General features: G+C 42.3%; 3 protein-coding genes across 9 annotated transcripts; 1 reads left to right on the top strand and 2 right to left on the bottom strand.

Annotated features, from left to right (window-relative positions):
* Positions 1-93: 93 nt before the first annotated feature.
* l3mbtl1b (L3MBTL histone methyl-lysine binding protein 1b) lies at positions 94-7,932 on the bottom strand. 4 transcript variants are annotated; one of them, XM_049730831.2, is made up of 22 exons: positions 7,397-7,932; positions 5,911-6,036; positions 5,542-5,746; positions 5,278-5,473; positions 5,049-5,178; positions 4,934-4,985; positions 4,635-4,729; positions 4,457-4,561; positions 4,215-4,350; positions 4,055-4,146; positions 3,839-3,990; positions 3,599-3,702; positions 2,777-2,862; positions 2,556-2,666; positions 2,383-2,497; positions 2,192-2,288; positions 1,921-2,115; positions 1,735-1,836; positions 1,598-1,662; positions 1,349-1,521; positions 1,168-1,230; positions 94-1,089 (listed from the first exon to the last, which is right to left on the bottom strand). In XM_049730831.2, exons 2-22 carry the CDS (start codon positions 6,019-6,021, stop codon positions 961-963), a joined length of 2,514 nt encoding a protein of 837 aa, XP_049586788.1. In that variant the 5' UTR covers positions 6,022-6,036; positions 7,397-7,932; the 3' UTR covers positions 94-960. The 4 variants fall into 4 exon arrangements, with proteins under 4 accessions (XP_049586788.1, XP_049586791.1, XP_049586789.1 ...); XM_049730834.2 differs by having other exon boundaries at positions 3,626-3,702; positions 7,397-7,929; XM_049730832.1 differs by lacking the exon at positions 7,397-7,932 and adding an exon at positions 7,247-7,384.
* LOC125975447 (putative transmembrane protein 244) lies at positions 4,457-13,002 on the top strand. 4 transcript variants are annotated; one of them, XR_007483949.1, is made up of 9 exons: positions 4,457-4,591; positions 8,321-8,498; positions 8,892-8,977; positions 9,069-9,142; positions 9,233-9,358; positions 9,426-9,470; positions 9,543-9,648; positions 10,268-10,346; positions 12,075-13,002. XR_007483949.1 is itself a non-coding variant. In XM_049731045.1 (8 exons), the coding sequence occupies exons 2-7, from the start codon at positions 8,466-8,468 to the stop codon at positions 9,635-9,637; spliced, it is 459 nt and encodes a 152-aa protein (XP_049587002.1). In that variant the 5' UTR covers positions 4,457-4,591; positions 8,321-8,465; the 3' UTR covers positions 9,638-9,648; positions 10,268-13,002. The 4 variants fall into 4 exon arrangements, 2 of the variants coding, with proteins under 2 accessions (XP_049587002.1, XP_049587003.1); XR_007483950.1 differs by having other exon boundaries at positions 12,801-13,002; XM_049731045.1 differs by having other exon boundaries at positions 10,268-13,002.
* Positions 9,696-12,792, bottom strand: sgk2b (serum/glucocorticoid regulated kinase 2b). The gene is made up of 12 exons (XM_049730981.1): positions 12,652-12,792; positions 12,171-12,246; positions 12,030-12,099; positions 11,910-11,935; positions 11,630-11,687; positions 11,486-11,569; positions 11,261-11,392; positions 10,954-11,066; positions 10,476-10,695; positions 10,246-10,401; positions 10,090-10,179; positions 9,696-10,023 (listed from the first exon to the last, which is right to left on the bottom strand). Exons 1-12 carry the CDS (start codon positions 12,716-12,718, stop codon positions 9,889-9,891), a joined length of 1,227 nt encoding a protein of 408 aa, XP_049586938.1. The 5' UTR covers positions 12,719-12,792; the 3' UTR covers positions 9,696-9,888.
* Positions 13,003-14,107: the final 1,105 nt, after the last annotated feature.

Consider the following 14,107-nt stretch of genomic DNA (forward strand, 5'->3'; position numbering starts at 1 on the left):
AAAAATAAAATACTGTCACTGTGACCTAGACTCGGCAGCTAAATATTATATTGTGTGTGTTTAGTGTCAGCTTGTGTTAAATTAAAAGTCAAGGAGTGTGCATCTCATTTATTTCATACCCAAACTTGCGCAAGCACTCACACACTCCTTAGAGCCAAGACGGCATACCATTAACCCTTAAATTAGAATACATAAATAAAAAGCTGTTTGCATATAAACACGCACCGATGTAACACATTCCAAACTGATGACCGACCGTTTGTTGCCTCGTCAACGTTTTTTTTTTTACATTTTTCTTCGCCTTCAATCTTTGCATAACCAAGCAGGAGCAAATCCTTGTGTAGCTGCATTCTATTTATAATGGCAAAAGATTTTTTTAAAACATTCATGTGCCATGAAAACAATGAGAATTATAAACCAGGAATTTTCTTAATCACCAGTTAGACCAGTGAGGGGAAGGCCTACAGCCCGCCGTGCACTTCTGACAAATACAACCTGAAATTTTCCATATGTATGTACAGTAATAAAAACCTTTGTCCGCATGGTTTTTAACTTTCAAACCGCCCTCTGAGGACTTCATAAAAAAATGAAGTGGCCCTTGTTGGGAGGGAAAAAAAATGTTCCCACCCTTCACAAAAAAAAGTCATTGATACTGTTCTCAGCTTTCACTTGCTCTCTAATGGAGAGAGAGAATAAAAAAACATAGTGCCATTCATAAAAATAAAAAAAAACCCACAAGCAACTAAAGTGCTTGGTTAACCAGCTTTGAAAGCTCTGACATTTTTTTTTGGAACAATTCACAAACTATGTCAGGAACATTTTTCAAGGTGTCTGTTAATTGATGTGTCAGTAAACAATACAATTAAAGAACTCTCCCCTGTTTTTAAGTCAATTGAGAAGAGAGCAACTTATGATATCGGATGGCTTTTCTGTAAACGTTTCTGTTGGGAGTCCTTATAGTTACTCTTCATCGGCGCTCTTAAACATGAGGATGGCGTTATAAATCTTCAGGGCGGGGCCCAACTTGATGGACAGGATCTTGACGATGTCTGTTTGGGTGAGTAGCAGAAAGGCCTCGCCGTCTATTTGCTTGAGGAAATAAAATAAATTTATTTCACCACAAAACATATCAACTATATCACTCTCAAAAAAGAATGTTTGCCTTACCTCTGTTTTAAATGTTGCAGCATGTTCTTTACACCCTGGGAGTCCTTTCACAAAACTGGACACCTGGTTGGGAAACATCCAAAAGGTAAGCAAGCCCATTCCACACTGCATGTAGATTGCAGTTATCTGACATTGACCAAAAAATAAAAAAAAATAGAAGGATGATTTAACAAAACCCGACCTCCTCCGTGCTCCATCCCGCCACTCTCTTGGCGGTGAGGCCCAGAACCTCAGGCAGCAGTTGACAGTGTTTGTCCCAGCATAGCGCCACCCGGTGGGGGGGAGCGGCAGACACGCCGGGGGAGAACACTGATTCGTGAAGGGCTTGCTGGAGGGAAATGGAATCTGGGGATGCTGTGCCGAGAGAGGACAAGAGACATTTTAGTGACTGCCATCATGCAAGTTGTCTGCATACTTAAAGGACACAGACCTTTCCCATCACCAGACTCTTCTTTCACGTAGTGCATTTTCAGATATTTGGGAACCGAAGCAGTCCTGAAAGGAACAATGATAGATCTTAGAATTTAATTCTTTATGGCTTTTTGTGTAACTTTATTTTTTTTTAACCTTTTGAGTCTGGTTCCATTTTGGTTTTGCTCACTGGCTCCTCCTAGTGGCTCTGGCTGGCTATTGCGAACTGAAATCTCAGCTTCCACCTCTAGTGGTTTCCTAGCAACAGAGACAACTGTATGTCAGGTACAGGCTTCATTGTGCTGCATGTCAAACACAACGAGGAGCACTATTGGGACGAACCTGGTGTGGGAGTTGTCGGCTGCCTCGGGCTGTTCTGGCGTGGAGGCGGTCTGCGTGGGAGTAGTCGAGTTGGGTTCGAGGCGCCGCCCGCGGGGGAGGGCGCCGCTGAGCACGAGGGGTCGCTCGCCGCTGAGACGGTCTAGGAGCAGGCTCTCTTTGTTTAGATTCATCTCCGAGTAGGGACAGCTCACCTGACTGCACATGGCCGGACTTAAGCTGAGTCCGCAAATGAATGAGACGATTCAAAAAGATCTCAAATGAAAGAACTGACGTGTAATGTGTTCCATAACGAGGTCCTTTGACGTGGCCGACTCCGTTACATCCTGGGGTGGGACATCCCTGTCCTGGAGGACTCACATCATTAGAACCTGGGAAGACAATTATAGAGAAGTCAAGCAAAAAAAAAGTTGCCATTTTGCATTTTGTTGGACGCTGACAGGAAGAGTAAGATAAATTTCTCACTGTTAGGGTGCTGCAAAGAGTGTCCAGTCTTATGACACCAGCCTACAGGGTGCAGGTCAGGGCAGTCGGTCTCCACCCAGAAGTCGTAATCTGGATTCCAGCCATCGAAATGGATCTAAAAGATGGTTAATGATGCTTTAGTGTGATTTTGAGAGTTGGCGTGCATTTTCTACCTTAAGCCGATGGTCTTCCGTGTCTGCGATGGTGGCGACGCGAATGAGCATGGGGTTCCTTCTGTCCACAGCTTCCAACTTCATCCCAACCTGGAAGCCATGTGGAGGTCTCTGCAAAAAAAAAAAAGCTATTATTAAAACACTTCGCTATAAACTAGATGCATACTGAATTTCCCCAAAAATTCTCCTTTTTTTTTTCTCTCATACTGAAAACACCCTACCGGTTTGAAAGCCCGAGCAGGAGCAGCCTGTGTGCCCGTCTCTTCCAAATATTTCTCCCAGGAGAAACTCTTAGGTTGCTTATATTCTGGTGAAAGCAAATTAAAAAACAACATCGTTGTGAACTTTTGTTAACAACTATGTGTACAGTGACTGCAGCATGCGTTCCTACCTAACTTGCGATAGGTTAAAGAAAACTAATGGCGATCTACACAAAATTAGATACACTTGAGCAATCCAACTAACCAAAGCTGTATCAAAAATTCGCTTGCCTTTTTAGCTGCATCGAACCGTAGAGCTTTGTAATACGTTTGCAGCTAAATATAGGCATGCCTCTCATTATAATGCAGTGCAGACTAGACCACTGAATATTATGTTTATGTAAAGGCAGAATTTTTGATACGTTCTTGTGTTGGATCGTATTCCAAATGTGAGTGAATGTAACGCAAGCCCAAAATAATTGAAGTGAGTGAGTGTTTATTTGCTAAATGGGTATATTTTAGAAGCAAAAGACAAAGACGCCTTTGTTCCCCGTTCAAAATATTTTTAAACCAAGGCCCTTCCTTAAAAATGATACAAAATATTCTGCTTCTTCAAAACAAAGTCAAGAATATTGTTGAAAACTGCAACAACAAAAAAAAACTTGCGTCGATTCCAACCAAATGATACCCATTTAAGAAATAGCAATGGAAAAAAAAAAAAAAGTGGCCTAATTCGGAATCTTTTTTTCGGCCTTCAGAATCAAATCAACATGTTAAAAGCAAGGCAGCAGGCAATGATGAATTAGTTTGACCTTACAGAACAGCAAAGTAGTTGATACTGACCCACATGTGTCTTGCTCTGTGTCTTACCAGCTGGAGTGGTCAGAGTGAGCTCGGTCTCCTCGCAGTAGCCTACCGGATGGATGTACGGACTGCTTGCGTCGCACCTTCGCACAGGTCAGAGCACAAATTAAGTCAGGGAATAAATTATAGAACCACCACAAATGTCTTATGGACAGAAACTGTTCGGCTCCCTCAGTTTTTTTTTTTTTTCTATGTCTTGAATCAATAATTTAATCTCACCAATAATCATACGCGTCGTCCCAGTTATCAAAATGAATGAGAAGTCTGTTGTCCACCACAGCTGCGATGGTTGCCACGCAGATCAGCGACGGGTTCTTCCGGTCCACCGCCTCCAGCTTCATGCCCGCTCGAAATCCGGAGGGAGTCACCGACTGAAAGCGTGGATACGGGTCGGAATGGCAGCGGGTCGGGTTGCCGACGGCGAGCGCCACTCACGGTGTTGAGGCTCTTGAAGAGGTGCTTAGGGGCCAGTTGACCTCTGCAGTTTTTCACGTACATGCTCCAGTTGAACTCTCCGTCTTTACAACCTAATAGACAAATAGATGTTTATGTCCCCCCAAAAAAAGATGGCTGACATTTGCGTCTAAGTGACTACCTTTGGGCAACAATAATTTGTGTCCATTTTTCTCACACCAGCCTGCCGGTTTCAAATCCCACGAGTCTGCGTTGGCCCAGAAGTCGTAGCACTCCGGGTAGCCGTCAAAGTGAAGCCTCACTCGATAGCCTTGGATCTGTTGATACGGTTTCAGTTCACGCTCATATCATTTTTTTTAACGTAAAATATATGCCTTGGTTCGATACAGGTTAGGAAACATCGAACTAAACAAACCGCCTTACCTCTGCCACGGTGAGCACACAAAAAAGAGACGGGTGGCACGGATCCAGCCCCTCCAGCTTCATCCCCACCTTAAAGCTGTTCCGGCTTTGAGGAACCGACTGATACTGTGGGATGAACGCGCACGATTGGTCGAGGTAGGTGAAGATTTTTTTTTTGCTTCTTGACAAGAAGTGGTACCTCTTTGAACAATTTGACAGGAGCAGCGATGGCACGCTCCTCCTCTAGGTAGGCCGGCCAACTCCATGCCCGCTTCTTGTTCGGAGGGGCTGTAGCTGTCACACAAATAGAAATGAACGGCGCTGGCGGTAGATAACCACATTGTCTCCTAATTGGCCCATTTGAGAGCTCAAGTGCTGTTAATTAAAACTCTCGTAATGGACCATGATGGTTTGTAAATAAAGTACTTGAAGTGTAAATAAGCATTGTTAGACTTGATTCTAGGGATAATTTATAGACACGCCCTCATCAAAACGTACCAAGTTTGGCTATTTTGGCTCCTCTCCTCCCTTTGGTAGTTTTGGCTTTCTCCTGGAAGAATAGAAAATTGGTGACCTCATGATGTTGCAACTCTGGAAAGTGGACGTTTCTTACCTCTGGTTCCTCTTGGTTGTCTTCCTCCTCATCACCAGAATCCATATAGATTTTTCTCTTTTTACGCACGCGTTTACCTAAGGTCTCGCTTTCAGCAACTTGGCTCTCCCGGGGCTCTCCAGGAGATGACCTGGACAGGAAAGTTATTAAAAAAAAAAAGTTCTTGTCAGAAACAAATGCAGTTCAAAGTGAGGGGGAAAAAAAATACACGTGGGCATGCGAGTTGTACCTTCCGCTGGTGGGCTGGGCACAGTTTGGGCTGCAGAACTTTCCCTGTAGGAGAGCATCTCGGGCAACTTGACTGCCGCAGGTTCGGCATTGAATAAGCTCCCCGTTTGGGCCAACTTCCACACTTGGACCGACTTCCACTTTGGGAGTTTCAAGTGTGGGGGTCTCCTCCAAAGACAGGACAACAGGTCCAGCGGCTGTAGAAAAAAAAAAAGGGTGGGAACGGGCAGGGGAAATACAAAGAACCACTCTAAATGATATTTACCTTTCCCTTGAGTAGATGCCGGCTGAATATTATTCGCTGGTGTGGGTGCTGGTGGGGGTACTGTTTTTGTCTGCGATTGACCCTCAGGTGGAGGTGTGGGACTGTGAGATGGCACCGGGTCCAAAACCTCCTTTTTAGGCGCCGGCTGCCCTTTAATTTCTACGTCTGTCACAATCTCGAGTGTGCCAAACTCTGTCATGCGGAACTAAAGAACACAAGGAACACAAATTAGATTCAGGCTGACCTGAAGAAACAACCAAGCACTTACACTCAGAACAAATCCAAGACACAAACCCCCGAAATGAACTATGAGGCAGTCATGCTAACCCCTAGTCCACAATGTAAACTAGTTAAACTAATTTTCTTCACCTTGATGTCGCTTCCTGGCAACGTTGCAATGCCATCCTTCCAGTCCAGAGCGCCCATCATGTCAAATTCAGCACCTTGTGAAGGACCGTCACTGGGTGGAGTGTCAGCCATTCCAAATCCCTACAACTAAAGACAGAAATACAGCAACAAAAACAAAATCTCAAAATGCATAATCATATATAGCTTAGACTCCTACTATTGTCCCTTTTAACTTTATTGCTTGTCAGTAGCCGCATTGACTTGGCATGCAAACGCGACCTGCACTTGTAAACAGCAGTTCGCAACATCACCGCTTGATGGCGACTGTGTGTTGGCTCGCATGATCCACCATGCACTTGGATTCCACACAAAACATTCACTAATAAGACTCTTATTGCCGGCCAACTAGCAGGGAATTGTGTTGACAAAGCGGCCCAATAGAGCAAATCAACACCCCGTTTAATGGTAAACACAAGAAAACAGGTCCCGACTTGGAGTTAATCACATAAGTTCATATTTTCCTCGTTTTAACAGTATCTCTTAAAGACGTCTCTTTGCTTTTACCTAAACAAGCGACGGCTCGGTTTATTTATCACTTTCTAAAAGAACGCAGCTTTCCACGCAGACTAGTTCAACTTGTCATCGTTTTAATCTGATTTCTATTGCGATATAACGTTTTAGTCCTGACGCAGGGTCAACGCTGGGAATAAGATGATGTTTTTGTGCGGTTTAAGGGCCTCAACCTGAAGAAAAGTAACTAACGTAGGTGGGCCAATACGTGCGTGTTAAGTTTGACTTAGTACACGGCAGCTTATGTTTTTTTTTATTCCTGCCATAAATAAAAGTGGAGGCAAGAGCGCCCCGTGATTAGCATTCGTCTTGGTACAAAATGGCGGAGCAGTGGGGGGGTGGGAAGAGGCCAACCAACACGTTCTAAACTATGTAAATTACTCAAGTTACGCCTCGAAACAACACACATGAGCCGTGCAGGCGCGTCGAACAAGGGCCGACGCTCGCCCGGTAATTTCCCGGCGGCTTGTTTTCCGTCGCCTCGATTATTTTCTGCACTTTGTTGTCACGGAATGTCAGCCCCAGCTCGGCTAGCTTAGCGCCGACACAAAGCTAACTGTCAGCTAGCTTCGCTCTGACTAGCATTAGCATGGGGATAGGATGCAGCCAGCTAAGGGCAAGCCGTAATAAATAAGTTTCCCGGTTAATAACAATAGCAAAAAGACGTAACCAATATACCTCACATCAGCATTTAGACTGATAATAACAATGCGCAACTGACACCACATTCAGCATTGTTCCACGATTAAATTCTTCAATAGAAACTTGAAAAACGATTTATTCTCACCGTTTCACAAACCGGAGTAGGGAAAATAACGCAAACTGAAGCCTGCGTGCAGAAACGACATCGGATTTCATTTAAACAAAGCGTCCCTAACTTACAATTAAATTGCCCTTAGTAAAGAATTGTGTTTTTAAACAAAAATGTGGAACTCACCTCGTTTCTCTTTTAACTCTTATTTCAAGCAGAGGAGGCTGCGCATGCGCGGAAGATGCGCTACCGACAAGTTTGTGTTCGAAGGAAAAAAAAAAAAAGTTCACTTTACGATCAGTGGTCAATGCAACACACGCGCACATACACACGCTTTGACCGGTGTGCGCTTTTCACACAGCCCACTGGGGAGTCACTTTCACGGGCGTCGTCACATACGTGCAACCGGTCGACCTGAGCGAGCTTATTTGCGGTTGCATGTTCGCATTGTCTGCCGTTAACAACAACAAACTGCAATTCCGTCATATTCTACTTCATCTCATCTTTATGTTATACTTAATGCACGGCGGTGCAGTGGAATCTGACCTTGTGAACGCTCGCATGCTATATCCCTCGAATTTTAGGTGTTATTTAGCAACGCGTGCGCAGCACATGTGCAGTTATGTGGATGCATGTGTAGAAAGAAATCTTGCCCCCTTACAAAATGGAAAAAGTCGAACAAAACAACAACGGTACATAGCGTCTTATTCTTACGCAACGCGTCGGGCTCGTAACGTAACCCGAATACAGTTACTAGCTCTCATTGTGGGTACAAACGTCTCAAAACGAATGAATTAACCCCCCACAGATGATTTATTTTAGCTTCCTTAGTTGTACATGTACCTAAAGTATCCTCATTTAACCTGCACGATCGTCCGTAATGGCTGCAAATCGCTACGACGCGCTCTAGCTCGTAGAATCACAGCGATTTGTTTACATGCATTCAAAACACGCTTCGTGTGTTTATTTTGTGCATTCTGTGATTGAAACATGTGATTTGATCGAACAAAGGGCCGTGCTGCTTTTTTTCTGGGGTGAGGTGAGTTCATTTTAGTGCAGTGAAGAGAAGCGGGCGGCTCACGCTCGGTCGTGTCATGGTTTGGCCTGTAGGTGGCGGTGGAGGACCGTAGAAGAGAGCGGATGACGGGAGGATCAGGGCGATGAGGTGGGGGGCGGTGTATTTGGACTGCAATCCCCGCAGCCATCCTCACCTCACGGCTCACGCATTATCGTGCTGACGCGAAGACACCATGAAATGGCATTCAAAAGCAAAGCGGTCGACACGAAGGTAAAACAGCCAAACACAACTCTAAATGTTGACATTTCAGCTTTACAATGGCAGTGCCAGTGACGTCATATTGGGATGTGAATAGCATTTTGCAGGTTAGGGGTTTGACAGAGAAGCAATCACACACCTAAGAGGATCAATAATGCTTTCTTCTCATTGACTGCCATTGTTAGAGATTATACTGAGAGCTGTGCCTAATATTTTGAATACCCCGTTTAGCTGCATTAGAGGAAATATTGCAAAACCCAAGGCGCCTATTTTGCAAATATCCAGTGGCACTTTACCAAACAAAACTCACAAAAAATTATAAATGAATATATATTTAATGTAATTAGATTTATAGAGGTTTTTTCCCTTTTAATTTGCATTTACATCTCTGTTTCCAATCACCAGACCGTATTCTTCAATCTGCTCCTCTGCCTGCTCATCTTCTACTCTCTGTTTTACATGATCTGCAGTATTTGTTTCGGTGCCTTCAGGTGAGAAGACCTCACTCACATGAACCTAAATAATAGTAAACTCAAAAACACTTACGTCTTTGGATATTATTCGTAACTAAACTTAACATAGGTTGGAGGACTTCGATGGACGGATCCCTTTCGACTTCAAGACCAAGCCGGAGGATTCTGTCTCCAAATACTTGGGTGAGCTCACAGAAGGCAGTTAGCCAGGATGTTACCCAACAAACCAGATTGTCTACCCTGACTGTTTTGTTTTTTTTCTTTGCGTGCCAGTCAACTTATTGTCCTTGGAGCTCACTTACTTCAGCAGCGGCTTGCTGTTTGCCGCTGTGGTGAAGAGGAGAGTGTGGGACTACGCTCTAACGGTCACTTGTCTGCACATCTTCATCACCAGCCTTGGTAAGTTGGGTGAAGTTAGGCTATGAAGCTTATTATATAATTATTATAGCTATATTTCATTTTTTAGTGATGCTGGAGTTTCCCCTGGCATGGCAGTGGTGGTTGGCCTTAGGTGAGATTAACGAAAACCGATTCTTAATGTATAAATGTCCATAAATGAGATTTTCTCTTTGTTCTTCCACAGGTAGCGGCTTGTTTCTGATGATCTGCAACGGTCAGCTGATTGCTTACTTTGCATGCCAGGATGAAAAAAACTATGTTACGTTCACCGTCTATTAAATGTCTGAAAGGTACGTTTTGTTCATTGATGTTTCCTCATTATTGGATCTAAAAAGTATTTGGACATTCTCAAGAGACTTTACTTATTTTGCCGTTATACATCACTCAGTTCAACCAACATAACGTTCCCCGTTTCGGAATTACGGAAAATGAATCCACATTCAGGCGAGTGAGCCACGACACTGTCAGTGACATAGAAAAAAAAAAAATACTTTGTACAACTGCTGCCTCATCCACTTGATGAAAGTAGCTCATGTAGTGTTCATGTAGGAGAACCCTACAAAGGCTTCACTCGTCCCGCCATCTTGGCATCTGTCATTCATGGAAGCGGGCACGGGCTGTAACGTGAACTCGGGGTCGATGTAGCTGATGTCGCAAGGACTCGTCTGCGAAGGCAGATCATAATAGTAAGTTAAGTACATGGAAAAAAAAAAATCTCATTGTAAAATTACCACATTGGGGATGAAGGGAGGTGTGATTTTCTTGGCAAGTAGATCATCCCAGTTGATGGACGCAAAGAATGGATGTTCCTGCAGCTCCACCTGATATACGAGAAATCAATTTCATTGTGATTGTTTATATATTTAAAATCTCAAGATGTCTCTTACTATGTCACGCCTTTCCCCCAAGCGTCTGGAGACCTTCCTCTCCAGTAAACCCTTTAATAGCGAGCAGGCCGCCTCAGATGTTCCACTACCCAGGCAAAGAGGTGCGTTGAGTATCTTGTCAAACATCACTGTTTTGCTATTGCTGTAAAATGGAGGCTGACACACCGAAAACGAGAAAACATGTTGAATTTGAAAATATAATATAGTTTGCATTACTAAAAAGCACTCACAAGTCCGTATAGCATCTCAAAAAGGACGCTGCCGAGTCCCCACCAGTCCACTGCGGGAGTGTACGTGTGACCCTGGAGCACTTCTGGGGCGAGGTACTCCGGAGTCCCGCAGAACGTATGCATGAGCCCACCCAAGGCCACACCTTCTTTACAGAGTCCAAAGTCGGTCAGCTTCACATGTCCCTCGCTGTCCAGCAAAATGTTCTCCGGTTTCAGGTCCCTGTAAAAATGTAAAAATAACTGCTTCACCAAAGACCATGTTAAAAAAAATAATAATAATAATGGCCAGTAAATTACACTCACTGAGATTCATTATAAAATTTTCACCTTTAAATACTTAATTTTGATTGACAGCTTGAGAGCTATTCAGGTAATAAATTATTACTACAGGTGGAGTGAGTGGTTAGTTTAGCTGCCTCGTATTTCTGAGGGTTAGAGTTTGCAAATGTTGTTCCCATTAGCCAGTCGCTAAGGTTACCTGTAGACAATGTCTAAGGCGTGAAGGTAGCCTAGCGCCATTGCCATTTCTGCAGCGTAAAAAGCAGCCCTGCTTTCAGGAAATGGACCCTCTCGCTGGAGGTGGTAGAAAAGCTGAAAGGGTTCAAATGAATGAAAACAGCTGAGAATGTTGCAGACACTTTCACAATTTGTTTTTCCCACATTTTCATTTGTCCCCCATAGAAAATACATTCATCAACATTTATTGTAGATGTTGACAATGTCCTTGCCCCCTGCCCCCCCAGAAAAATAAAATTCTAGCTCCGCCAGTGGTTGCAGATATTTACCTCGCCTCCATTAACATAGTCCACAACAAAGTAGAGCATGTTTGGTGTTTGGAAGGAGTAATGGAGTCCAACCAAAAATGGATGTTGAAGTCCTTTAAGTAGAACGCTCCTCTCCACCATCACATGTTGCTGCTACAAATACAGGAACGACAGTGTGAGATAAACAGAGGAAGATACAAGAAGTCAACACCCGCTTTTTGTATTTATTGTAGGAAAGTAGTTTACCTCCTTCCTCATAACAACAGTCTGTTTGTGTAATACTTTCACAGCAAAGTAGCCGCCATCTTTTCTGTGTCTGGCCAGCAGGACCTAATTCGAAGAATCGAGTGATGAACAAAACCTACACATGCAAAAAAAAAAAAAGCCTACCTTTCCAAAACTCCCTTTGCCGATAATTTTGAGGTAATCAAAGTCAGATGGTTTCATCCTAGAAGACAAATAATAAATACAAATTTTATGAATAAATTAAAGAAAATAAAGCTACATTTTTGGATAGAATGGCTGAATCAGTATAGAGATTGGATTTTTTTTAATTTTTTTTTAGATGACATCAGAAAGTTTTTTTTAAATCTTGTGGGTGTGTCTTACATGGTATAGCGTGTGACCCAAATTTTACATTCAATCTATTCTTGACCTTCACTATACTCACATGTGGGGTTGAGACTTCAGCGAGCACTGATGAGACAGACAATACACAAAAATTAAGAAGTCATCATTAGTTTCATTTTCCTGTCAATACTCAGCTATCTTTGTGTCATCCCATTCTCACCACGTTCCCTCTGTCTTTTGTCTTCTCCCTGATTTTGCTCCACAGGTGAGGGACCTTCCTGGTGTCCTGGCTTTAAATGAGAGGTCAATGGAATAACAATTGTCATAATGTTTTTCAATATATATTTTAATTGCAACTTACTGCTGGCAAAGTGGTTGATAGGGGGAAAGTTTGTGTATTACGTCCTTGAAGAGAGTTTTTCTCACCTTGTGTAGAGCTGAAAGTGGAAAGTTAGTTATGTAACAATTTATCACTTTGCTGCCCAGTGCCCTCTGCCATATTTAATTCAGCACACAAAACATGTAATGAGAGACTTTTCAATAACATTAGACTTTATTAATGAGAGCCCTAGTTTACTTTTATAATGACAAATAGTGGCATTAATTTAAATTCTAATTCTTTTGTTTTCAGCCAAATAGGGCAAGTTACAAATGTGCCCAATGAGTAATTTAAAACTGTCCCATCTAAGTCTCAAAATGTCATTTTATATCAGAAGCAGCGTTTAGTAAAGACTAAGTCATTAAATGCAACTTGTAATAACTATCTTTGCATGACGTGCTGATCATTCATGACCTCGAAATGACGTCACTCCTGCTAATTAAAAGTACAGTAACCGCCTTACCTGAGAAAAATGACACAAGCTTCCTCATTTTGGCGTAGGTCATCGTCCGATCGTGAGTCAAAGTCATGCGGACGAAATAATGAAATGACGGGCGTTTAAAGCGAAATAATCACAGCTCGTCTCAAACTAAATCTGAGCTCCTTTGACAGACCTCGACTCAAATGAACGGGAGTGGTGCGTTCAGTGACAATCGGAATTTTTGGACTTCATCATAAAAGGCCACAGTTTGAGTGAGGTACGTGAGTGCACATATTTTGATTGACATATGCTGTATGATATGCAATCTAAATTATTTGTTTGTTGCTGTAACATCTGGAAATAGCTAGAAAATACATAAAAGTTGTACTAGTGTCCAATTTGTATTTAAACCTGTTCTCACTGGTTTAGCTTAAACAATTGTTTCTGTTTTAAAATATCTCTTTTATTAAGTGTACAGTACAAATACTTGTGTTGAAATACTCATGCATTGGGTCTGCCAACGACCCCAGTGTTGTTTTTATTGAAATTCAAGAAAGTAAAATAGTATCTCCTTTGCAGACTAAATATAGTTAATAGGTCATGACCTAGTGTAACGGCATTTAACAAGTCAGTATCAGTCTCACGTAGCCGTTGCATGCCAAAGGATCCACTGGACCTGTCTGCAACATTTCTAGGCCACGTTGTGATTTATGACTAAAACCACTTTAGCGTTTGTACTTGTTTACTACATTTGGTTCTTGCACACCACACATTTTCCCTCACAATCATCATTTGAAATATTTCAGTTTTATCGGCTGAATTACATAACGACACTTTTATGACTTTGTGTGATCACATGATGAATGAAAATAGCAATAGGTGCTATTTTCAGTTCTCACTGCGAGTGATGAAATTCTTTAGAGGAATAAAGTCTGATTTGATCAGTGGAAACTGTGCTGGAAAAGTTTTTTTTTCTATGATGATCATGTGGTATGTGTTCACTCATGACGAAAATAATCATTGGGGAAATGCTCAGTCACAAACGGCTCTGCGCTGGTCACCATGACAACGGGCCAAAGTTTAGATTGTCCTGATGTCAGATGTCATAAAAGCAAAAGGTTTTGGCTTGTCAAGTTTAATGGGAGAAGCAATTCATAAATACTATGGACAAAACTATTCAATAAACTACCTAACATGCATGTTTGGGTGAGAATTGGAGTATTCGTGGAAAAGGCAGCAACATGCAAACATGTGACAATCGCAGTACTTTGTTTGGCCTCTAGGTGACGATAACAAACAAGAAGAAATTCATGATGTTCGATTCCACAAAAAAAAATACCCACTAGTATTCATTTTACGGAGGAGCATACATTTTGAAATATCAATTTATAAAACCAAAATAATTTATAAAACCTTATCAATTTATAATCACATCATCACATTTGACTAGTTTAAAACTTAATAGTCAGTTAAGTGACTAGTGATAGCCGAAACATAA

The sequence above is a fragment of the Syngnathus scovelli genome, chromosome 9 (assembly GCF_024217435.2).
Source record: "Syngnathus scovelli strain Florida chromosome 9, RoL_Ssco_1.2, whole genome shotgun sequence".
Classification (NCBI taxonomy): domain Eukaryota; kingdom Metazoa; phylum Chordata; class Actinopteri; order Syngnathiformes; family Syngnathidae; genus Syngnathus; species Syngnathus scovelli.

Excerpts from the sequence above, each read along its gene's own strand:
- LOC125975447 (XM_049731045.1), top strand. The coding sequence starts at position 8,466 with ATGGCATTCAAAAGCAAAGCGGTCGACACGAAG. Across the intron at positions 8,499-8,891 it reads GCAAAGCGGTCGACACGAAG|ACCGTATTCTTCAATCTGCT; the intron begins GTAAAACAGCCA and ends TCCAATCACCAG. Across the intron at positions 8,978-9,068 it reads ATTTGTTTCGGTGCCTTCAG|GTTGGAGGACTTCGATGGAC; the intron begins GTGAGAAGACCT and ends AACTTAACATAG.
- l3mbtl1b (XM_049730831.2), bottom strand. The coding sequence starts at position 6,021 with ATGGCTGACACTCCACCCAGTGACGGTCCTTCACAAGGTGCTGAATTT. Across the intron at positions 4,562-4,634 it reads CTGTCAAATTGTTCAAAGAG|TATCAGTCGGTTCCTCAAAG; the intron begins GTACCACTTCTT and ends TTCATCCCACAG. Across the intron at positions 1,522-1,597 it reads AGAGTCTGGTGATGGGAAAG|CATCCCCAGATTCCATTTCC; the intron begins GTCTGTGTCCTT and ends CTCTCGGCACAG.
- sgk2b (XM_049730981.1), bottom strand. The coding sequence starts at position 12,718 with ATGACTTTGACTCACGATCGGACGATGACCTACGCCAAAATGAGGAAG. Across the intron at positions 12,247-12,651 it reads GCTTGTGTCATTTTTCTCAG|CTCTACACAAGGTGAGAAAA; the intron begins GTAAGGCGGTTA and ends TTCCACTTTCAG. Across the intron at positions 10,180-10,245 it reads TGGGGGAAAGGCGTGACATA|GTGGAGCTGCAGGAACATCC; the intron begins GTAAGAGACATC and ends CTCGTATATCAG.